General features: G+C 46.5%; 1 protein-coding gene across 5 annotated transcripts in view; it reads right to left on the reverse strand.

Annotated features, from left to right (window-relative positions):
- Positions 1-899: 899 nt before the first annotated feature.
- The window catches only part of B4GALNT4 (beta-1,4-N-acetyl-galactosaminyltransferase 4), a 217,123-nt gene continuing 193,289 nt past the window's right edge, over positions 900-24,733 (reverse strand). For 3 of the 5 annotated variants that reach the window (XM_053261538.1, XM_053261562.1, XM_053261553.1), the window contains 11 exons: positions 21,677-21,820; positions 20,175-20,284; positions 19,451-19,551; positions 17,598-17,680; positions 13,901-15,185; positions 11,809-12,122; positions 10,452-10,605; positions 8,539-8,611; positions 8,286-8,439; positions 6,171-6,297; positions 900-3,387 (listed from right to left, as the gene is read on the reverse strand). In XM_053261538.1, the coding sequence (XP_053117513.1) occupies positions 3,273-3,387; positions 6,171-6,297; positions 8,286-8,439; positions 8,539-8,611; positions 10,452-10,605; positions 11,809-12,122; positions 13,901-15,185; positions 17,598-17,680; positions 19,451-19,551; positions 20,175-20,284; positions 21,677-21,820 (2,660 nt within the window). In that variant the 3' untranslated portion in view covers positions 900-3,272. Of the gene's footprint in view, positions 3,388-6,170; positions 6,298-8,285; positions 8,440-8,538; positions 8,818-10,451; positions 10,606-11,808; positions 12,123-13,900; positions 15,186-17,597; positions 17,681-19,450; positions 19,552-20,174; positions 20,285-21,676; positions 21,821-24,733 lie in introns of those variants that run through there. The other 2 variants (XR_008309798.1, XM_053261545.1) reach the window with 2 other exon arrangements.

A 24,733-nucleotide genomic window follows, 5' to 3' on the forward strand; every position in this document is an offset into this window, starting at 1 on the left:
GCAAGTGGAAAGTGCCATCTTAGAAGAGGCATTCCGAATTCCTTCTCGCTCAGTTCATGGTGATGCCTGCTGTGACACACATCATGTGCATCATCTAAAATAAATTGTATGCTTTTCTTTTTGCTTCAAAACAATTTTTTACTCACGTATAAATGTAAGGAAATAAAATCAATCAATTAATCGACTAGAGCTCATGATTGACAAAAAATTCATGAATTGGGTGATAAAAAATGGTTTGCTATTAGGAAGCTTGCCACCTAAAGGCGCAGCAAGGAAATTACTTGATTAGCAAACCAGAGGCTGCTGGTTCGAATCCCCGCTAGTATGTTTCCCAGACTATGGGAAGCACCTGTATTGGGCAGCAGCAATATAGGAAGATGCTGAAAGGCATTATCTCACACTGCACGGGAGATGGCAATGGTAAACCCATCCTGTATTCTCCCAAAGCCAAGCAGAAGGCTCTCTGGTTGCCAGGAGTCGACATTTACTTGACAGCACACTTTACCTTTACTTTATTAATTAGGAAGCTTAAATGTAGGTGCAACCTTTCATTGCAGGGTCAATCTCTCCAGGTTGCCTAGTTACATGTGTTAGTATTGTCACAACACAAAATTCCTATGACAGCTAGTATGGTGTTGTAGTTAGACTAGAACCAGGGAGCCCTGGGTTCAAATCCTCACTCAATCATGAAGTTCAGTGGATGATCTTGGACCAGTCACCAGTCTCAAAATACTTGTGATGCATTAACCAGTGTAGGCGACCTCATAGGATTGCTGTGAGGATAAAACGGGGTGGGGGGAAACTTGTGAGGAGAGGATCCTTGCAGGAGGACAAGCGCCTGTGCTGCCACTACCATGACCTCCTCAGATGCATTTGCAAAGCACTGAAACCTGGGAAAATCAGAACCAAGACATTTATTTTATTTTTTAATAACAATATCAATAAAAATAAAAAAACCAAAACCAGACATAACTTTCTGAAAACAGCTTTCTACCTCATAATTTCACAGAAATTAGCTTGGAAATATTGTTTTGCCCTCTCCTCCTTTGATTCCTGCTTCACTCCTTTCTGATACTCAAACTACAGTAGACAGAAGATGAAACCTGAGGGTTATGATGAAACCTCATCTACTTTCCACATTTGGAGGGGCAGGTAAAGCGAGGAGATTGCACCAGAAATAGCAACATGGCGTTGTTCCCTATTCAGTCTGTTCATGCAGCCCTTGCCCTGAAGTTGCTAGGTACCCCCTCTCCCAAATAAGTGGAAGAGTGTTTTGCAGGGGTGGGGTGGGTATGCTCACAGCATAAAGATGTGGGCAATCTTGTCCCATTAGTTTGGATGGGTGAGTGGCTTTAGCAACTTGCTCAGGCTCATTAAGCAACTCAGCATTCAGGTTGCCAGGATTTGCTCTTAATACCCTCTTCTCCTTTGTTGATCGTTAACCTGAAATTATCTCCCTCCCCCACCCCCATGGCTCTCGTCATGGCCATCTCAAATATTGTGGATAACTATTCTTGCTCTATAATTTACCTAAATCATCATCATCATCAGAAGAAGAAAGGGACCGAGGAAGGGGCAGCTGATTCAAAGATCCCTTCAGTCAAGGCAATGTTGTAAGGGGAACAGGAAATGTAGTCCTTTGTACTTCATGTTTCTTTGCTCCTTCCATTTGGCCTAGAAGAGAACTTCTGCATCTTCTCCATCTTTCCTTGCACTGAGAGCCTGTACCTCTCCAGGGCAGGGGAGATGTTCAAATTTCATTTTGCATGAGACAGAAATGAGGAGGAATAAGATGGATGAGACACTTGCACTGTTTCCTCAACAAGAATTTTGCATAAGTAGTTCTGTGAAAGATACAGAAGTGGGATCTGTGAAAGACACCTTCATGATAATCCCTTCTTCCTCGTGAAACTCATTTTAATTGGGACCGATTTACCCTGTCTGCATCCCCAAGCCAGAATGGGAAATGCTTCTTTCAGGCCTTCTATCAACCACAGAAGCAAATATATGTAAGAAGATAACAGGGGCTTTGAAACAAAGTCTCTCTCTACTCTAGCAAAATGAAGCATGAACCATACATTCAAAGCTGGATTTGGCAGATTGCAATAATCCTTTGATACAAATCTTTCTCTCTCTTTCTCAAGCCCTCGCAAAACAATGAACCCTGCTGAGTCCCCCTTGACATGATTATGTGCCGAAATTGGGCATCTCAGGAGTGAACAGCCGTTGTCGTACTGAAGATTCTTCCATTCTCCCGAGGGCATAGCGAGATCCCTGGGGGCCAGGAGACAAAATCTTATTAGGGGGCCTCCCCATCGCACACAAAGTGCCACGTGCCCCCCCAGCACCCTAAGCCATGCCCCCTGCGTCTGACATCAGATGCAAGGGGTGAGGCCACAAAATCTCACCGCCCCTGCCCCGCCGCCATTTGTGTTGGCCTGGGTGGGCGGGAGTGAGCCGAGTGGCGGCGGGCGCTGTGGCCAGCCGGCTTCTCCACCGGCCTCTCCAGCCGAACTGTTTGGCTGCCGCTCCTGCCCCGCCGCTGCTATTTGTGTTGGCCGGGGTGGGTGGGTGGGGTGAGCTGAGCGGCGGCAGGTGCTCTGGCTGGCTGGCTGGCCTCTCTGCCCGAACTGCGCCGCCTAGCTCACCACCCCACTCCCAGACCAACACAAATAGTGGTGGCGGGGCAGGGGCATCAGCCGTGCTGCCACCGCTTGGCCAGGGGCATGGCAGGGGTGACCTGAGGGCCCTCTGGCCCCAGTGACATTTGTCCCTGTTTGTCCAATGGGTCCTACACCCATGCATTCTCCCCTCACTTAGGGGCTTAAGCTCAAGGATCACACACTAAGAGGCAAATAATGAGCAAGAAGCACTGTGATCTTTCCCTGGCAACTGCATGAACGTTGTAGAGCCAGTTCCTACCTGGCTGGCAGTTAACACTGGAGGGTTTGTCTCTTTCTCCCTTTAGCAGGAATCCTGACCTTTCAGCACTACTGAGTTAATAAATGTAATTTCTGACTAAGAAATTAGATCCCTTAAGAAAAGCCACAAAAATCCCAAAGTAAACATGGTTTCTTTTAAATAGTTCCATAAAAACCCTCGACTCCAAGAGCCCTTGGGTAGGCCTCTGACTGATGCTGTGTCCAGGAGTGCACCTGCAGCAGTGTGGAAACTGTGCTAAATTGTGGTAGCAAAGCCAAGGCGGCTGCTTCTTCCTCTTCACCTCCTGAGGAGGGCCAGAAGTACAGTTCAGCTGGTGGCAGGGCTGGTGTTTAGTCTTTGGGTGTCTTTTTGCTGCGCGAATTCCACATGCCGCGTTTGGAATGGTAGTAATGGTAAAAGTTCCTGAGTCGCAAACGTTCTACCTCCAGCCCACTCTGCAGCACTCTGAAAGAATGGGAAGGGTGCAAGAGGAAGGGAGAGAGAGAGAGAGAGAGAGAACCATTTAATCTGGTCTTCCAATTACAAGTCTGTTATGGACGACACAAACCATTTCCACATATAATGCTAAAACATGAATTGAAACTCTCTTATATAGGTGTGAATGTTGCTAATACAGGATATAACATAGAAGAAGTCGAGTGTATCCCAGCCAATATAGGTTTTGAATCTGCATTATATAGAAAATGAAGTACAAACCAATGTACTGGGTGTGAAAGTCCCCTTTCGAGACTGTCTCCTAAGTGATACCCCGTCACACCTCTAAGATCAACTAAGAGCACCCTCTTGAGGCCACAGTCAGCGCAGCAAATGCAACCACTTGAGGCTGCAAACCTTGGGAGGAAGCCCTGCTGAAAAGAGTGGGACTTCTTTTTGAGTAAACATGGATAAGATTGAGCTGCATGGCTGTAAGGCGATGGACACTTTTACTTGCATAGGTAAACAATGCAGTAAGGGGGCAGAGAAAGAGGCAAGCAATGACCAACAGTTATTTTCCTGCTGCTTTAATAAGATTCTCCATGTGGCAGAACGAAGGGGGAACCAAAACTCTTTGATAGAGGGCAAAGGCACTGGCGGCTGTGTGAGGATAAATCCCTAGAGATTATGAGAAGTTTTAAGACTACTGCAGCAAAGATATACAAGATGTAAGGAACCACCAGGTGACTCTCTCCTAAGACTCTGTAAGGCTGAGCACGGCGCCTTACTAGTCAGTGTACCAATGCTGTATAGGTAAGTTGCTAAAGAATTCTGAATGCTCGAGTGCCCTATCAGTTTGGTTGAATGGCAGCATCTAAATATAATAAATGTTTTGAAAAATAAAATTGGAAATATTAGTGTTAACATAAAAACATAAGAACAACCCTGCCAGATCAGGCCCAAGGCTGATCTAGTCCAGCATCCTGTTTCACACAGTGGCCCACCAGATGCCTCTGAGAAGCCCACAGGCAAGAGGTGAGGGCATGCCCTCTCTCCTGCTGTTGCTCCCTTGCAACTGGTATTCAGAGGTATCTTGCCTATAGCCACCAGACTAGTAGCCATTGATAGACCTGTCCTCCATGAATTTGTCTAAGCCCCATATACAAAGCCACCCAGGCTAGTGGCCACCACCACATCTTGTGGCAGTTAAGAGAAAATCAGTGAATGTGTTATCCCTCCCAGTGAAAATAGGGACGGAGAACCCTTTTAGGATTCCTGATGCAAAACTTGGGAAGATTGGCTTCTACTTTATTAAGCAGAGGTTAATCAAGGGTGAATACAGCATTCCAAGCCTTTATGCTACAAGTAGTTGAAAAATAGCCTAGGCCTGTTGAAAAGAAAACTTTCAAGTAGAGAGACAGCCTAAGGGCATTTCTGCACAGACACAACAGGCCCCAAATGAATTTCAGCCTTTGTGTGAAAGTCCCAGGCCTTTTCAAAGTCAGTTGCACAACATCCTCTAATAGACAGAGGTGAGAGAGCTTTGCTGGGGGGTGGGTGGGAGAGAGCTGTACTACAGTTTGCCTTTCTCTTGCGGGGGGGGGGGGGGGGATGAAGCCCCTAAAGGAGGGCACACAGCCTTCAAAGAACTGAAATACATTACACAATGGCAAAGTATTGCTATCGGACAGTAATTATTCTTGCTCCCATTCAGCATTTGAAAAAGGTTATGGGTAGGGTTGAACCTGAATGCCTCACACATCAATATTCAGAAGCACTTATGGCCTATGTATTGGATTTGGTCCGCATAGTGCGAACGGAGCCTGCGCTATTGCTCACAGCACCCCTTTCTGTCAGTGACTCTGCAGGGACTGTAGAAAGGGCTCAGACCTCTTCCACATATGCTGAAGCCTGCCCAGAGGGATCTAGGCACTGGTGTGTACTGACACCAGAAGATGATGACCAGGGAAAGGGTCTTCTCTGTGGTGGCACCCGGACTTTGGAATGCTTTCTCCAGGGCTGCTCTCCTAGCCAGATAGGTTTCCAGGCACTATGCCAAGGTTTTGTTATTTGCCCACACTTCTCACTGATTAGCCATCATCTCTTGCTATCCAACATCTATATATTTATTTCTCCTAGGCGTACCCATCGCTAATCCCATGCGTGGCAGCTCTCGCGAGATTGCTGCGGATTAGCGACGGGGACGGGAGAAGAAGTGGGCATGGAGGAGAAGAGGCAGCCGCCAGGGGACGGCTGTGTAGTGTAGGGGAGGCGGCGGCCATCGGATGGCTGGCTGAGGAAAAGCAGCCTGGCCGCCAAGGGAGAATGGGCTGAGGGTGGGGGGAGAGAAAGAAATGAGGCTGGGGGAGAACTGAAGATGAGGGAGGAGAGATAGGGAGAACTAGGGCCGCAGATGCTCTGTGCCAGGTCAGCTAGTTTTATTTATTATGACTGCTTTAACTGCTGCTTGCCATTGTTAGTATTTTTAAGAGGTGATGGGATTTTAATTGCTGCTCAGTCTTGATTCTTTAATTAACATTGCAAGTTGCCATGAGAATTCTGAAGCAATTAGAAAGGCTATACATTTCTTAAATAAATAAGTAATTGAATACACACACACACCCACACCCAGCCATATGCCAGGTGCTAGAGCCTTCTGCAAAGGTATAGCGAGACCTCAAGCCACCTCTCTTCTCTCCCAAGTATTCCCAACCATCTACCTAGATCAGGAAATCTCCCATCAGACATATTTCCTACATTCCCCCAGCAGAAAAGTTTCTGGAACTTGAGGCCATCACCAAGAGCAGTCTCACCTGTCCAACAGCTCCCAGTCTTCCCCACCCCAGCGGTCCCGGAACTCTTCTGTGTTCATCCCCCCAATACGATCAAAATCAGACTTGTAGATCCCAAAGAGGCCAAAGCCATTCACCTCCCAGTAGCCTGAAGAAAGATGAGCCAAGAATTACTCCTGTCCTGGATCTTGATATGGGAGCATTTCCATACCACTGACAAACCCAGAAAGTCCTGCTCTTTGTTATCCACAGAAGCCACTCTGCCCTCTACTAGCATTATTTGACTAATTTTAGGAGACAACAGTATGTAGGCTTTCCAGTTGCACAGAATTGTACCTGAAACTGAACTGGCTGCCATGCTTTATTTCCTGAGTACTGAGAATGAATCAGTCCCTTTGTTGCGGAACCTGCAAAATTGGGCCACAAAGCAGTGGTCTCATGTCCTTGTGCAGGGGTGGCTCAAGGTATTGCTGCTCCTGAGGTGAAGTGCAAGATGCTGCAAGCTTTGAAAGTGCATGAGCAGCAGGGAAGAGAAAAGTCTGCTAGCAACCTCCTCTTCTCTCCTTATGCTTCTGGCAAGCTTCCAAGAAGCATGAGGAGAGGTGCTCGTCCCAATCATCTGCCTCCTGAGGGGACCAACTCACTTTGCCTCACGAAAGGGCTGCCCCTGTCCTTGTGGGCATGTGAATGAGTTCACGGCTGCAGATGTATTTGGGCTCATTCTCATTCCTAATAATTCAGGAGTGGATCTCTTTGCTTTCCTTTGCAGCATGCAGAATGGTTACCTCTGTGGACAGGATGTTGGATTAGGTGGATCCAATCCTTGTTGGCCTTCTAGAATACACCAATTCTCATCAAAATGTAAGCAGCCAGAAGAGAGCAAAGAAGCTGGAAGCCAGATGGAGGACACTGCTTTGTAATGTGTTCTCTTTGAAGCTATCTCCACAGTGGTGAAGACAGGCTCTCCCTAACATTTTAAAGAGTAGATGTCTCTACAAAAGATGATATCTGGCAATGAGGGGACATTAATAGAAGATTAAGGCAGGAAGTATTCCTGGGAGGAATCCCCTATAAAAGCATAAGTATTTCTACTCCTGGTTCAGATAAAATGTCCCTCTTAACCTAGCAGCCTTCTCTCCAACAGAGGCTAGCCAGATGGAGAGCATCAAGAAATGTGATCCCCCACTAAAGTTCATTCTAAAGTCTCAGCTGCAACTGCCTCATTTGGCTGCATACGTAGACCACTCTGCAAATTTCCTGTATTGTCTTAGCAAATGCAGAGCACAGGAAGACATAGAAAGTATTCACTCCACTGCCCCCGTTCATCCTGTCCCAGTGCAATTCTGCCTCAGATTTTCACCACAGTGGTCAGAAACATGAAACAGATTTAAAGTGACAAGTAACTGAGAAAGCGAATGCTTACTGCATTAAACTCAAATATTCTGGAGACTTCAGAGAATCAGTGCATATTGATACAATAGTAAGTAATTATAATACAAGTGTACACTAACCGCAGCAATCATCTCAGCATCTTTTCTCTTGGTCGCCCACAACTGCTACTTTTCACTAAAACATTTGCATACATGCTGAATCTCGCATTTCCATTCAGCAGCTTCACTTGGCAGTGCTACCATTTAGAGATTTTCATGTCAGAATCATTTAGAAAAGAGCAGCAAAGTCAGGTTTCCTGGCACGGAAGCCAGAGCCAAGACTCCTGGGTTCTATCCAGAACTTGCTGTGCAGCCCTCAGGCAAACTGGCCTTGGCTGAATTGCGGGGATGCCAGCACCTTCCTGACAGGGGCCATGTAAAATGAGTTAAAGCTCACAAAGCAGCTTTATTAAAAAAGGTACGAGCGAAACGCTGTTTATTATTTCTGGTCTTACTGCAGGCAGTGAGGAGTGCTAGTCGGCAGGGGAGAAGAAAGCCACATTTTAAGCCGGTTTTCAGGTAAGAGGTTTTGTGTCTCTTTCTTGTAAGCGAGCTGGATTGGACTCAGAGTGCCACTGCAGTGCCAGCATTAACCAGTTTTAGTTGCCCAGGGCTAGCTGGCGGAGTGAAGAGTCCGGCCATGCCGCCTCCCCCGGCCAGTCTAGCTCCCCGCCACCCCTCTTCCAGAGCAGCAGGCATGCCTTACCATTAGGCTCTTGGGGCGAGCTCCCACAGCCCAGCCTCATGACGATGGGTGCATAGGCCAGCTTGCCCTCCACACAATGCTTCCGGATGCTGTCTAGGATGTTGAGGGGAAAGTGGATGTGCAGGTCACACAGGAAAACAATACTGCTGCCATCCTGAGGAATCAAAGAGCAGCACAGACAGGCCATGACTGTGTGGCAAACCAAACGCCAAGCAGCTCTGGGAAGATCTATCCCTTTGCCCTCCAGGCTCACCTCTATGGAGTCCACCCCAGCCTGCAGTCCCGCCGAGCGCTCAAAGTTCCCTGTGCGCTTCAAGTATTGGTACCTATGAAGAAGATGCACAGCAGTAACAACTGGCAGGAATGGAGAAGGCGGAGATGGTGGTGGAGGAGGAGGGCAGAGATGGTCGGGGGAATGGAGGGCCTGGCAGAATAGAGAGCTCTGTCCGGCTGTAACTTCCGGATATCCAGAAGGTGGAAACAGATGTAAATAACCAGCTGGAGGAGAACATTAAACTGCAATCAAGGCAGGCTAGAAACAAGAAATAATCAGTAATGTCCACCCGTTAGGGAGCTTTTCGTTGATTAATCAACTGCCTTTTAACTCAATCAGTTCACTGAAGCAATTAAATGTAAATATTTAATACTGTTAACTGCCCAGAGTTGAAGGTTTGGGCAGTATATAAATGTGATAAATAAATTTGATAAAATACATAAATAAATAATATATTTGTGAATTACCAAAAACTGAACATACATATATATCAGAGCTATTGAGAAGGCTGGTTTAACTTACAACTTAAGAAGAAGAACCACTACAATTCATTTTTAGAAGAAAAGGTAACCATTTTCTTGTTTCTTTCCTATTAAAGTAGCTCATCACAACCAGACTCAGAAAATAAGCAGTTGTGGACTAAACTCATAGCCTCACTAATTAATAAAATTGGCCATGACTGGTTAATCCCTGCTAACTTGGCAAAGAGGCCAAGTTTTAATGTGGTGATCTTCTTTATTTAGCAGGGGGAGAGTAACTGGCCCTATCCAGCCCCAGCACAGTACCTCCAGTGACTGTTGCTGGTATCGATCTTATGTTTCTTTTAGATTGTGAGCCCTTTGGAGACAGGGATCCATCATTTATTTATTATTTCTCTGTGTAAACCGCCCTGGGCCATTTTTGGAAGGGCTGTATAGAGATTGAATTCTTCTTCATCATCATCATCATCATCATCATCATCATCCCAGTAGTAATTGGCGTCCTAGGTGCAATTCCAAAACACCTTGAAGAGCACCTCAGCATCACAGGGGCCACAGAAATCACCATCAGCCAATTACAAAAAGCAACTTTACTGGGAACAGCCTATATTTTGTGACGATATCTATAATAACAACAATATTGATAATAAAATTCAGCCATCCCAGGTCCTTGGGAAGGACTCGATGCCTGGATAAAACAAACCAGTCAATAACACCTGTCTGACTGTAAACAAGAAATAATAATAATAAACAACTAAGGCTCCAATGCTGTGTAGACTTACTAGGGAGTCTCACTGGACTCAGATTTACTTCCAGGTAAATCCTACATATAGGATCTGGTTGCAAAGCTTTATGTTGATTACCAGTTAGATGGATTAAAACATGCAACCTAGGAATACTATTCACATATGATATTTAAGTCATCAAGTGGATATTTGATGACAACTCATAAAGCAATGGCACCATCACAACACAAACTAAATAGAGAAGTAGCTGTAGCTAAGTACACACATCCTCCCCCCACACCCAGCCCCTTAGTGAAGGATCTGATTGCAGCAAGGACCATCCTGTTCTTGATTTATCCTTTCATGCACACATGAGCTGAGGCATTCCTGATGTTACCTTTTGCTATACAAGTCTCATTCTTACACACAGCTGAAAAAACAGACTAGCCACACACAACACTGCAGGATCTGAAGAGGAAAGCAAACAACAGGTTTCACTGAAACGGTCTTAGTTATCCCCCAAATGGCCAACTGCACCCACTCTTTGATACAAAGGAACGTGCTTGGAGATCATCAGCAGTCAAGCTCAGAGAGCAGACAGCGAGGCAGCTTCAAGACTGGGATGTGCTGGCATAGGAAGAGCAGCCAGGGGAAAAGGCTCTGGAGCTTTCACCATTGCTCAGGTTACCTGGGCAGATGAGCCTCCTGAAGTGCCTTCTCCACATCCATGTCGTCACTATCAAAGTCCACTAGGATAACGTTGAAGTTGGCATCCTTGGTGTTCAAGTACAGGTTGGACATGTCTGAGATGAACTGCTGTACCCAGCGTGCTTGGTTCTTCACTGCAAGACACGAGCTTAGACCATTGGCATTTCATACTGCACAGCTCACACCATTCACAGGGGAACATCTCCATGACAAAATGCTCCTATTATCTATATTATCCATTACAGTGGCAAGAAAATAACACTCTCCACATGTGCTTCAAGCATAACCAAGGCTTCAGAGATATTCAACCTGCAGCAATTCAACTAGCAGAAGGAGAAGATAATTATAATGTGAGTGGTTGCAAATATACAGATAAGCACCAATGTCATTTCCTTATCACTTACTGATCAACATATATTTTGCACGTCCACATTCTAACCACAGAATATGGTTTCTGTATATGCAAAGAGACACCCATGTTCATAATTAATGTAAGTCACAGAATTTGAATGGTGGGGGGATACAAAATATGACTTTTTGGCAGAGCAAACAGTACTTGGTTGTGCTACATGAGGACTCAAGTCAGAGACTTTTACTTAGCAGAATGGGAAATGCTTCTTTCAGGTCTTCTATTAACCACAGAAGTAGATATATGCAAGAAGATAACAGGGGCTTTGAAACGGAGTCTCTCTCTCTACTCTAGCAAAATGAAGCATGAACCATAAATTCAAAACTGGATTTGAAAGATTGCAATAATGCTTTGATACAGATCTTTCCCTCTTTCTCAAGCCTTCACAAAACAATGAACCCTCCTGAGTCCTCCTTGACATGATCAGGTGCTGAAATTGGGCATTTCAGGAGTAAACAGTGGTTGTCATACTGAAGAGTCTTCCATTCTCCCCTCACTGAGGGGCTTAAGCTCAAGGATCAAACACTAAGGGGCAAATAATGAGCAAGAACCACTGTGACCTTTCCCTGGCAACTGCATGAACTTTGTAGAGCCAGTTCCTACCCGGCTGGCAGTTAACACTGGAGGATTTGTCTCTTTCTCCCTTTAGCAGGAATCCTGACCACCTCATGACCTCATGTTTGAAAAATTGGTCAGCAGCAGTCATGTTGACAGCCTGATTTAACCCCATGATTGCATTCTGTGCTGCTTTGATTTCTCATGAAATGAGGACCACCTGTGGGAAATGAGGACATCTCTAGCCTTGGTTGGGCCTGCCTCCCCTCATGCCCTTAGCTCCAATGAGATCATGCACGTGCAGCTCTAAGCTAGCTACCCCTGCATATCAACACAGCTGCTCATTCCTGGGTTGTAGAGGACAGTCCCTCACCTGGCACCACAAAATGTACAGTAACATCATGCCTCCAGCTGAGCCGCAGAGGTCGGCACAGGATGGGCTTTCCATAGAGCAGGCTCCAGGCACTAGGTGGTGGCTGAGATTCAGTGGACACAGTTGCAGGCCCTTCGGGGTTGACTTCAGTGCTGTCCTCTGACTTGCCCTGGTGCAGCAGGACATAGATGTACTCAGAGAGCCGCACAGTCCTCTGGCCTCTCTCCATTAGCTCCAGTTCCATCAGATATCGGTTCCCCCGGGCTGTATCTCGCCGTTTCTCCACATTGATGATCCGCAAGAGGGTGTAGATGCTGTGAGTTGAGGGTGGGGGTGGGGGGGAGAATATAAAGCTGACATCATCTTCACCCCGGCCAAATCCCTTCCTCCTCACCCCAGAATCCCTTTTTGTTTAGAAACAAAATGATTAATGTGGGAAAGGCCAGTGGCTTCTAACAAGATAACTCTTGTGTAGGCCCTGATTCAGCAGGCCTAATCCCTAAGAGTTCAGCAGAGGCTGGTGGGGGATTATAAAAGCAGGACTTAACCCAGGCATTTGACTTCAGCTTTGACACAACAGGGCTCTATAGGTATTCTCATACATGCAGAAGTTTCCCTCAAACCACCAGGGCTTTGTGTGCCTCACCACACTGGAGGAGGAACAAGGATCTAGGTTGCTGTCCACTTCAGACAAGTCAAAAGGGATGCTGGAGAGGACCTTCTAGTAGGCCAGAGGCTTTGTTCTGAAGCTGAATAAAACTGACCAGTACCTTATACTGGCTGATTATAATTCTGATTTACCTGAGCCCTTCTGTACACACTACTTTTTCTGCAGCAATCATCTAACCATCTATTCCTCCATGTTCTAAAGCTAGTGATAAGCCACAGTTACCTCCAGCAAGTTAAATCCACTTACCATATTTACTGAATAGAAGACAACTCTGAATAAGGTGACCCTATTAAGAACAAGGTATGGCTGCATTTTCCTGAAAGGAAGAGGACTCTGAATTTAACGTGACCCACTGATTTCTAACATCAAAGAATTTGGGAAAAGCCTAGACTCTAAGGTTGCCATCTCCCCCAGATTTCCATATAGTACCTGGATTTTAAGCAAGTCACCTGGACTGCTTAGCCTGCCTGGATTCCCAGCTTTCATCCCCCCCCTCGCCTTTTTCCTTTTTAGCTAAGCTCTAACCCTTGAAGACATGGAGTTAAGGAGCAAAACATGCAGTCACTATTCTGCTGAACCACTGGACAGATAGAGCACAGGAGGCTGGTTGGGAGAGGTTAACAATAAGGAATCCCCTGAGGAATGTTGCCTTTGGTTTTTTTTATCAGCAGGGGATCTCTATGGAGCAGTTGAGAGGATAGCTTGATTTTTATGTAAATCACTGCCTACCTGTATATTGTAATCTTTAAGGTTTTTGGCTTTATAAAGCAATCCATTATATGCATGACTACATATAAGTTAGTACTGTTGGTTTCAATCAAATCTTCTCTCAAGTAAGTGTGTACAGAATAAAAACTGTGCTTTTTTTTTCCTATTGCTGCTGTTAATACATCAAACTTAATGGAGTGGGCTGGTAGTCTGCAGTTGGTGAGGAATCCATGACAGCACTATACACAGTTCATTAGACAATGTTAAAAACTGAATTTCTATATTAGAAAGTGTGGGATATAAAGTCTGTGTGTTTAACGCTCAGGAAAATGGTCAGGCAAAGAGACCTTCCCCAATGATTGTCCAGAGGAAATACAAGGCAGCCACCTAATTTGCTTAATATGCAAATTATTTGCAAGCCAATATACTTACTTACTTACTTACTTACTTATTTATTAACTGCCCCATCCAGAGGCTCTGGGTGGTGTATATAATATGCATATTAGGGTGCCCAGATTTGGAGAGCTTGAATATGGCAACCCTACTAGTCTCGGTTTCAGGTACTGAATTTCCACTGCCTTGCAGCTACCTAAAAGGGAATGCAGCGTTGTACCAAAGTGTAAATCTGAATGTGTACACAACTCCTGAGTGGAAAATGGGTCTCACTCCAGCCCCTACCCAGCTGTGCAGACAAAGCCCCTTCCCTCAGCCTACCCGCCATTCTTCTCATTGAGTTTCTCCATGTACTGGGCCACCACATCCACCACCTCGCTTTCGCTCAGCTGCAGGTTCCCTGAGACGTTGCACCGCAGGTCATTCCAGTCTGAGCGCAGCAGCTCAAAGTCCACGGGGCTGACGCTGAACGTCCTTTGCCAATTGATGGAGTCCTCCAGCCAGTTCTGCTGCAGCTCAGAGTTCTCATAACTGTAGTCAGACAGCTCCTCCTCCTCTTCCTCCTGGGCCTTCTCTGGGCCCTCAACCTCCTCCTGCTGAGATTCTGTCATCTCTGACATTCGCAGGAAGGAGGTCACTTGCACACCTTCAGACAGCACTGTCTCTGATGAATTATAATCCAGGGTGGTCCTTGCTGGGGTTGTGACTTCAAAGGTTTCTTTGCTGAACAGCCCTTCTGCAGGCAGGGTCAAAACACGGGGCTGCATCTTCTGCTTACTCCTGGCCTTGGGGACCTCTTGATCATAAAGGTGGCCCCACTTCCTGTTGGCATGCTGGGTTTTCCTTTTGGAAGGATCTGTTTCCCTGGAGATGTTGCCAGTGAGCCAAGGTGTCCTGTGACCAGGGACAGTGTGGAATTTGTTGGGGGGAAGAGGGCGCCTTTGAGGAGTTCTGGAGTTCAAGTGTACCTTCCTTGGTGGCTTGGGATAGAGGAAGACTCCAGGGAAAGCATCCTTTGGGGATAGGGTCTTCTTCTTGTTGGGCTGCAGGCGGGTCACATACACTTTCTCGGGGGCCTTTTTGTTCTCCTTGGGCTGCTTTTCCTCCTTGAGGCTCTGCTGTTTGGTCTTTCCAGCAAAGAAGGGCACAGCAAGATGGGGCTGGAGGCTGAGGGAAATGCCCCGCTTTGATGGTGACAACAGCCCCAACTCACCTTCCTTCCTTCCATTCTCCTCATCCTCCTCATTCTGTGCCCAGCTGAGGGACCGGCCATAGATAACCACCTGTTCTCCTAAAGGTGCTGCATTTTCATAGGCCTGGAAGCCCTTGGATGGAGTCATAGGACTCAGGCTAGGACCACTATTTCTGCCTGCGGTGACTGGCTGCCCAGCCAGAGCTCCCACTTCATTAAACCTCTTTTGCTTCTGACGGGTGGTGTAGTAGTCCATGTCATCCCCATAATCCTTTGTGGTAAGAGGCCTCTCTTTCCTTTTCATCCCAGGAAACACTTGTGGATCTAACACACTGGGGCTCTTCTCCTTGACATCAGGAAGTGGGTCAGTGGGCTCAGGGCTGTCGGCTCCTTCCTCTTCCTCTTCAAGAAAATCTAAGAGGTAATAGTCAACAAAGAAGAAATCTCAGGGGCTGTGGATGTGTGTGGGGTTGGGCCACTACGAAGACGTGTGGATAGAAAAGCAGTGGAAGATGATGGGGCAAGGAAGGGAGATGCTGAATATGCAGGGCGGAAAGAAAGGTTGTGAGTGGAGAGGGGGTTGGGGAGGGCTAGAACAGAAAGAAGGAGAAAGGTATTCAGGAAGCATGTAGGTCACAGGTAGGCACAGTCCATGCACCCCATCATTTCTTGGCATCACTAACAGCCACTGCTATGATAATATAACAAAGTGCTTCGTGATGCAATGAAATATTGTTGCTTAACCTGAAGTAATTCCTTTCTTGTCATTCCTTACACACAGAATTTTGTGCCAAATATGGATTTGAAAGAACTCAGTTGTTTTGTTTTTAAATTAAGTTCCTAGGCCTCATGGTTCTGGAAACATACTTGAAAATGTTCAGGGAGTGTGTAGAAATTGTTCTAGTATTTGGCGGGGTGAAGATTACATTTGCTCCTGCATGGCTACTTGCCCCTTCTTCAGGATCCCCATTCTGTTCCCCTCTGTACACATCCCCTACTGATGATCATATATCCATCACTTTCCCCCCTATTCCTAATCTGCCCTGGCTATCCAATTCTGTGGGATTATGACTAGAATATGCTAACCAAGTTACTTAATGCAAAGTAGGAAAATGTGTACACACCTTATTGATTTGCACAACTAATTCTGAATGTAGAATTTCAATCTCCTTGGGAGAGGCCAAGCAATTTGAACTGGTACAGCTTTAATCCTTTGTAAATTACAACCAGATGGATCAATTGCAGGGGTGGGAAACCCAATTAGCAACACCACATAAATTCACTGCGAAGAGTCAAGGCTGTGTGCCAAAGGGATGGTGAAGGTCTAAGGTCTAATACCCTTGCTGCTAAGCACAAGGTTTAGAGTGAGGAAAGTACTGACTGCGTTTTAAAATACTGGGGAGGTGGGGGAGAAGATGGCCTCAGCACAAACTGGCCTTGGACAACTTGTCATCGGATGGCAGAAGGTGTTTGCCTGGATGAGCTTTCAGAGGTCTGTGGCAAAGGCATGGTGGGAAGGTGCACTTTGCAGGCAGAGATCAGCATGTTACTAGGTAACAGTTTCGACCAGGCAAAGGATGGCTTTAAGGGGCCTTTGTCCATGTCCTTCTTCAGGAAAGAAGCCAGTGGCACCTGCAGAAACCCCAAGAGCTCCTGTCTATTTCACTTGGTATACTGTGGAACTGAACATTGTTCTACGTAATGTAGAACTTGGACACTGTAGAACTGGAAACGGCGCAGAAGAGGGAAACCAATAAGGTCAGGGGGCCTGGAGCACCTTCCTTATGAGGCAAGGCTACAGCCTCTGTGGATCTTTAGTATGGAAAAGGGGCGACTAAGGGGAGACATGATAGAGGTGTATGAAAATTTTTATGAAGTAGACAAAGTGGACAGAGAGAAATTTTATTCCATCTCTCACAACACTAGAACCAGGGGTCATCCCCATGAAGCTGAAGGTCAGGAATTTTAGGACCAACAAAAGGAAGTGCTTTTCCACACAGCACATAATTAATCTATGGAATTTTCTGCCATGGGATGTGGTGATGGCCCTAACTTGGATGGCTTTAAAAGGGGCTTTGACAAATTCATGGAGGAGAAGTCTATCAACGGCTACTAGTCTGGTGGCTATAGGCCACCTCCAGCCTCAGAGGCACAATGTCTCTCAATACCAGTTGCAGGGGAGCAACAGCAGGAGACAGGGCATGCCCTCACTTCTTGCCTGTGGGCTTTTCAGAGGCATCGGATGGGTCACTGTGTGAAACAGGATGGGCCTTGGACCTGATCCAGCAGGGCTGTTCTAGAGAAACAATTTTCTGGGCTACTTTCTTGAATAAGTGCCAGTGGGGTAATCACAGGTATTACAAAGATATTGAAAGGCAACTGGAAATCACAGTCAGGTGTTGTGAATACATGAATGATGCTCAGTAGCAGGGGGTGGTGGATACCATCTTAATCTGAACTGCTGGTGCTGCAAGGGAGGTCACCTGGGTATACAGGCAGCAGATCACTCTGTGCAGCATTAATCCAGAGGCATCCCTGCTCCCAGAGTGTGTCCAGGCAGGGTCATTTCTCAAATGTCTGTATCATTCCTGCTGCCTGAGGTTATTCTCCCTTCCTCACCAAGCAATCTGTTGTGCAGCCCTGTCCTGAGATATCACCTGCCAAGGCTGGGAATGCATCCACTGCAAGCAGATGGCACAACAGCCTTACCTACTAGCACACCAGCAACACAAACACAAGGCTCAAAAGCTGCTCACAAAACTGACTGAGAAATCAAAGGGTCTCCCATCTGGATAGAGGGAGCTGGGTTGCCCAAGCACTGCTTACTCTCAGGATTCAGGAAGAGAAAGGCTCGCTGATGAGGATCCTCCTCCTCTTCGTCCATCTTCATATATTTGTAAAAGCCAAATCTGGAGGGACAAGAGACAATAAATAACTCAGCTGCAAGACAAACACACATAGTTCTGTGGTGCTCAAGGATGGCCTGTGGGCTTTAACTTAGGAGAGTATTGGAACGGGCATCCCCTTTGCATGGGGACACATTCCAGAATTGTCGCCATGTCAGTCTGCTGTCATTAAAAGCAACAGAGCTCTGGGGCACCCTAAAGATGAGCAAATATGTTGTGGCATCAGCTTTTGTGGGTCAGAGCTAGCTTCATCAGATGCATGAAGTCGTCTCCTAAGCAGGTAGACACCTCCCCCCACACACTCCAAATACTGAAAATATTGATGGATAGAGCCTAGGGAGAGGCTACCACTGAAACCTCAAAATTGAAAGGGCTCTCAGTGTCTTGCTCTTATTCTGGATGGACCACAAGTCTGTCACCTTTGCTGCAGATACATAAGTGAATTCAATATATGATTAGAAGTGAGGGAGAGGGAATAATTCAGTCCTGCAAAGCTAGTGCCAAAGAGTTCAAAACAGTCACCCAATGGGAATCTGCACCTGAGTTTTACATCTTCTGCAGAATATTAAGCTCAGGGGTGGTTAAGTGAATATGACTACAAATGTTACAAACGTCTGAGAAAGGAAAACAATGAGTGGAGTGAAGGTGTGTGGAGTTTCCCCTGCTAATTTCAATCTGGCAGTGAAGCGAAACTCCCACTTTAAAGAATCACTCGACTGTTTTGGTAGCCCTTGTAGAATGTGGTTTGGTAGCTTTCTCAGCCCCATTGACCCAATAACAGTGTCCATATCAGAAAGGATTACTTTTTGCTGTAACCAGTCTTTCTGTTGTTTTATGTAGCAGAGGACCCAAGGACAAGTGACCTGAGATGAGTCTTGCTAGCATAGGGCAGACTAGGTGGAAGCCTAGCTGGCCTTTGCTAGAGCCTCACTTGATCTGACAGTTGAGGACAAAGAGCTAAATCAGAACCATTTCATACATTATGCAGAAACAAACCTGGGTTTACTACTGAGTATATGCTCAGCATGGAGTTGTGTCCAATCACAAATGCATACTAGAGCTGTGCACGGAACCGCACCTCCGCGGTTCGGCACTGGGTAGGAGGGCTCTTTAAGGGCAGGGAAGGATGTACTTACCCCTCCCGCCACTTAACTCCTGCTGGTGTACCTGTTTTTAAAAGCATTTGGGGTGGCAGGGTACCTCCTTGCCACCCCGTTCCTTGGCAAAAGGCTTCATAAAGCCTAACTGCATGTGCGCACATCATGTGTGTGCGCCATGCCTGCGTGTTGCATGCATGCATATGTAAGACATGTGAGCACACGTGTGCACATGACGCACAGACATGATGTGCGCAGACACGACGTGCACACAAGCAGTCAGGCTTTATGAAGCCTTTTGCCAAGCAACAGGGGAAGGGGCGGCAGGGAGGTACACTGCCGCTCCAAATGCTTTAAAAAAACAGGCGTGCCAGTGGGGGAAAAGTGGTGAGAGGGGTAAGTACATTACAGCCCTTAAAGGTCTCCCCCCCCCTCCCCGGTGCCGAACCGCCAAACTGGCCCCATGTCCGAACCAGTCCGGAGGTCTTTACAATGGCCTCCAGACCGGTCCATGCACATCCCTAATGCATACCTGTGTGATACATGCATGTGTTCACAAATATGTGTTTGTTGCATTCCGGCTTTACAGAAGATGGCAGCTTTTCTGTCTCCCACACAGGGCATCTGATCAGGGCATCTGATAGCTTTATGGTTTGCTCTTATACTTCACACTTACTTTTCCAGGTAGAGTGGAGACTCTCTGTAGAAGCACTTGTTCTCTGTCTCCATGTGCGTAAGCCGGGTGAAATCATTGGGGTAGATGAATGAGAGGTAGACCTGTGGGAGGGGCAACCTGGTGAGAAGAGTCACAGCAAGATATGTATGTTTCCAATTTCCACGGAGAGGATGGAGGACGAAGAGGAATGAGATGGATTATATTGTCCAGCAGGAGGTGCTCCTGAGTCACTTCCTAGAGCAAGTGCCTTCACTTTGAGCCATGGATACAAGGTCTACTGGCTGTTGGTAAGAACTGCACATGCCTATGCTTCTGAAATCTGCCTTTGTGAGTTCTTGCTCAGAAGTTGTTTCCAGCTGATTGTACTTGCTGAAGCACAAGAACCAAAGGGGCCTTAAGTAGGGGCTCCAATGCTCAGGTTATACCCAGTACAGTACCCCATCTACTCCCTTTTTTGTTCCTGTGCCTTGTTTCAGTTCTGAACTGCACACCTCCTCCTTTCTGGTTCATGAGTATCACTCCAGTCCCTGCCCCAAAATTCTGACTCTACTAATGCTGCTGGCTAGCTCAGATCCAATGATACCTTTTGGATTTGATCTACTGGGCTCTGCAGGCATGAAAAAGGTAACGATGCAGAGATGCATAAGGGTAAGTGATGGCAAAAAGAGTGGAGCCACCTCCCTATGTACAGAGAAGATGGGGCTAATGCCTATAGGACACTTACAAATTGCAGGCCCTGGTAGCGGGCAATAGGGAAGTCCTTCACCACATATGTGGGGCTGTAAGTACAGGGCACTAGCACGTTCTCCACACGGGATGGTTCGATCTGGGGAGCTGAAATAAAAGGCAGGTAAGCAAAAGGAAGCCACAGGACCAAGCCAAGAGACCTTCCCTGACCACAAGGGGTTACTGAACCCAACCAAACTCAACCTGAGTCACCATTCTGGAATGACTGTCTATCTTACCTTCTACACCCTGGGCAAAGGCCAGATATCCAGGCCTGTGCAAACCCTTCTTCCTGACATAATATTCTGTGAGGAAGGGTTGTTTTTGTTTTAAATGGAGGATCATTTACCCTGCCCCTGCCACCTGAAGTGGCACAAGTATGAAGTATGCCCTGCCCCTGCCACCTGAAGTGGCACAACGCAAGCACAAATTTACCACCTCATTGACTGATTATGAGGACTAGGCCTAAGACTTCCACTGGCAGTATGGCCCTGCTTAGCTCCTTGATCCTCCCTGTCTGTAGCAAAAGCAGAGGAAATTATGTAGAATCGTTGTGGAACAAATCATGTAAAATGAGCAAATGTGCATGATTTCTTTCAATTTGCATAATTTATATTAGCAGCAGGAACCAGCTGTTCTTGGAACCCAAATGGATTACCTCAGCACAGTATGTTAATATATTTTTAAGCAAAGTGTACACATAGCCTTGCAGACAAACTTGATCAACTAACCTATGTAGATAATCTTTCCAGACGGTCTTCTTTAGGGATGTGCACGGAACAGGATTTGTGTTCTGTTCCAAGTCTGGAACAGAACACAAATCCCCAGAATGTTCCGTCGGAATAATCGGTCGAGCAGGTTGTTCTGACGGAATGTGATTGGAAAGTTCTGAGTGTCGTTTTGGAAGTGCATCTCTGGTGCTCTTCTGGCCCCTGCGCACGGGCAGCAGCCATTTGCATAGTAGTGCTGATCATGCATATGGCTGCTGAGCATGCGTAGAGGCCAGAAGAGCTCCCACAGATGCTCTTCTGAATGGCATTTTCCCAAGACCAGACCCATTTTTAAATTCATTCAGTCTTGCTGCAGCAGACTTGCTACTTCATCCCATTCCCCAAATCTCAAATTTGGCAAAGATGAAGGAGATGGTCCTGCTTTATGATTTCAGATGAACAAACATTCCATGTGAATGTGTCCATCACCCTGTTGCTGATACTCCTCCAAGCACCTGCTCTTTCTCCCATGCTTCAGAGAACAGCAAGAGTGTTACCCTGCTCTCTACAGTAACCAATAGCACTGCTCTCTTCATCAGGTTGCTTCCTAAGAAAGCTGTCTGTTCCTCTTATTACAAGGCGACAAAATGCGCGCGCACACACACACACCAGAATTAAAAATGCCTCTGACCCTTCCCCTCACCTCGCCACTCCTACTGCTTTCCTGACAATAAATGCCACCCCACCCCCAGCAAATTAGGTCTATTTCAGAAGGAGCTCTTCCACTTACTGAGGAAGAAAGTGTCCCGAGGATCAGGATTCAGCATATCTGCTCCATGCTCATTCCTCTGTGCACCCCAGAGGTAGCTGCCAGTGTGGCTGGCGAGGGACTGAGGCACATGTTCCACCTCATTCATTTTCAGACTGGATTCATCTGAAGAGGGAGGGTAAGAAAGGGGTAAGGAGATGTGCTTGGTAAGGAGGAAAGCCATATACTGCAGAGGCCCAAGCAGGCCCTGTGTCTGGGGTTTCCCACAACAACTGCTGGATGGCGATACTGAGCAAGGAAGCACTTCTCGGGCAGAGTCCTAGCATCTCCACATCACTCTCAAAGCAGAAGCTTACGAAGAATTGGAGTCAGTCGTCTCTCTTTCGCTGACCAACTGATTAGTGGCCTCCATCTCTCAGCAGGTTCCCCATTTCCCATGCACCCTATAGATTTATTTGCCTGGCAGGCATCTGCCTTCCGAGCAGCTGTGATCTGGCTTGATGGTGCTATGGACTTCAACTTGGCACACCTTGTTCCATTTGCAGTTATTCTGTCATCCTTCTCCCATTATCCTTGAACCCAGGGGGTTGTGTGCAAGGTGTGAGAGACTGAGGGTGGGGGGAGGGAGGGAATGCCCAAGACCCCAGTTTTAATTTGTACGTTCTTCAAGATGGAGACCTGGCATTTTGGAACATGCCCATGACTGTGTTTTTGATTAGGCACTTGGCTTTACCCAGAAACCAAAGCCAAAGCTGAACAGTAATAATACTGCTGAGATACAAAGCATGTAGCCACACCAGAGCCACTGTTGTGGGAGATGTGATCTATACACAGGTCCTTCAACTATGGGCTCCAGCCTTCAGAAATGGCACAAAATCTGTCCAGCCTCCAAACATTGCCTCTGCCCTTGAGGGAGCTTTTCTCCCTCCACTTCCCAAGAGGATTCTGAACCAAGCCACAGTCAAAGCTGCCAAGGCCATTTCAGGCCTGGACTCCTCCATAAATGCTTCACACTGTTTCTCACTTGGGCTATCATTCAGGCACTTGTAAATCCTCCACCAGGGTTACTCTGCAAACATTTGATCCTCTGCACAAACAGAAAACAAAGCAAAAAATAATTTCTCCTGGGATGTAAGTGCTCAGAAAGGCAAAGCAGAGCTCAGCCCGCCCCACTCTAAACCTGCAAGGCTGCCAGGAACATCATCATTGGTGTCTGGGAGGAACGAAATGCCATATCAATTAAGCGCTGGCTGCCTCTAATGTCATGTTTATTAGATGAGGCTGTCTGTTTGCACAGATCAGTGCTGGGTAACTGAAGCAAGGCAAGCACAGAAGTGTAAGAAATTAAGAAGTGCTGCCGTCCATTGCTATCTGCTCAACTGGCTTCCCACTCAATCCTAGTAAGCAGAAGGAAACACAGCCACCCGGCAGAGCATAAAGAACAGAGCTAGCCAAATACTTCACAACCCTACCTAGAATGAATGTCCCAGAAACAGCCCTTGCAAAAACCTTCTGTCAGCATTACAATTACAGGAGTGGAGGCAGTTTTGTAGCTATAACATAAGGGAGCTGCATTCAGTTCTAGCCTTTCCTGGGAAACTATTCCAAAGCAAGTAGATCAAGAAGTCTAGAGTCATATCCAAACCAACACGTCAACTGGCTGCCTAGATAAATGGAAGCATGAAGCTAGACTGGGCTAGTGAGGGAGGCCCGAAGACACGCAGTGCATTCAGAGCATCAGGCTTGCTCTAACAGGGGCATTTATTTATTATTTTGAAGATTTATAATCTACCTTTCAGGTTCTGAGAAAACCTCAAGGAGGCTTAATAAGGATATTTGAGCTAGTTCATTAGGAGTTTACTGAATTTTCAAATGCAGGTCTTAGGTGCATCTAGACCAGCATTCTTATTGCACTTCATTTTATTTCACTTCTCCACACACATAAACATGCAGGTGGCCCTTCCATGAGACAAGGTGAGGAATACCTCAGCAGATTATTGGGGCACCAGCAAGGCAGAAAGATGTCCTTCTCCCCTCCCCCCACAGCTTTAAGAAAAAAGGGAAAGAGGAGGAGGGGGAGGAGGGTGTACAGAAGGGAGGGGTTTATTTGGTGCCCTGCCCCAGGCACACAGAGGTCTTGAGTCACCACAGAGGTCCTGAACGTTCCCACTGCTCAGTGTTCCAGTACTCCCCTTTATGGTTTTCCTGCACAAATACATGCTTCTTCTTCCTAAAAAGCAACCTTAGTTTCCTCCCTAGTGATTGGTGCCACTGAAACCATACAGACCTCAAATCCAATGCAATTTGCCAAAAATTGAAGAGGGGATCTTGAGATGGGATTGTGAAAAAACCACAGGCTCTGAGACTGTGAAGTAGCAAGATTAGTTTCTGCTAGAAGTCATTAGCAGAAGACACTAGCAACATGTCTGTGATGATTGGGCGATATGGCGTACAATTCCGAATATTTTCCTTTAATTGATAATGATGGGGAAAGAAGGGACAATGGCCAGGAAAAGGGACAGCAAGGGATCTATCTCTACAAAGACGAATTATGAGAACGTTTGTACTCATTTAATGGGGTACAACATGAAAAGAAAAACCCTCCAAAATGGAGTGTTAATCATAGACAGACCATGGACTGCAGGGTGGATCACCACCTCTTCCTTGTGTGATGTTCTGAAGGCTGAGTTAGCTCAGCACAGCAAAGAGTGTGTTTAATAGCCTTTTTCTTGACATGACAAAAGCTGGGAGATTCATATCTGGGGGAGGAAAAGGGTAGACAGGGCTCATATATTTGCTTTATACTGCAAAGCCAAAGCAGTAGACAGTGACTCAGTCATGCTGAACTTTCTGGATTCTGGTCTAGTTCTCTGCTCACCCAATAAATAAGCCAAATCTATTTCAAAAAAGACAGAGGGAGAAACAAGACTGTACATATTGTGGAAGTTAACTGCACTGTATATCATGCCAGTGAAAGAGCAATGGCTGGCTTGCATGGCCTGGTTGCCAGGGAGGCAGGAGAGACATGGCAATATTAACTCTCTTTTCTTGTGTCATTAGAAGCCTGTGCATGGCTAT

This window comes from Hemicordylus capensis, chromosome 1, assembly GCF_027244095.1.
Source record: "Hemicordylus capensis ecotype Gifberg chromosome 1, rHemCap1.1.pri, whole genome shotgun sequence".
In the NCBI taxonomy this organism is placed as follows: Eukaryota; Metazoa; Chordata; class Lepidosauria; order Squamata; family Cordylidae; genus Hemicordylus; species Hemicordylus capensis.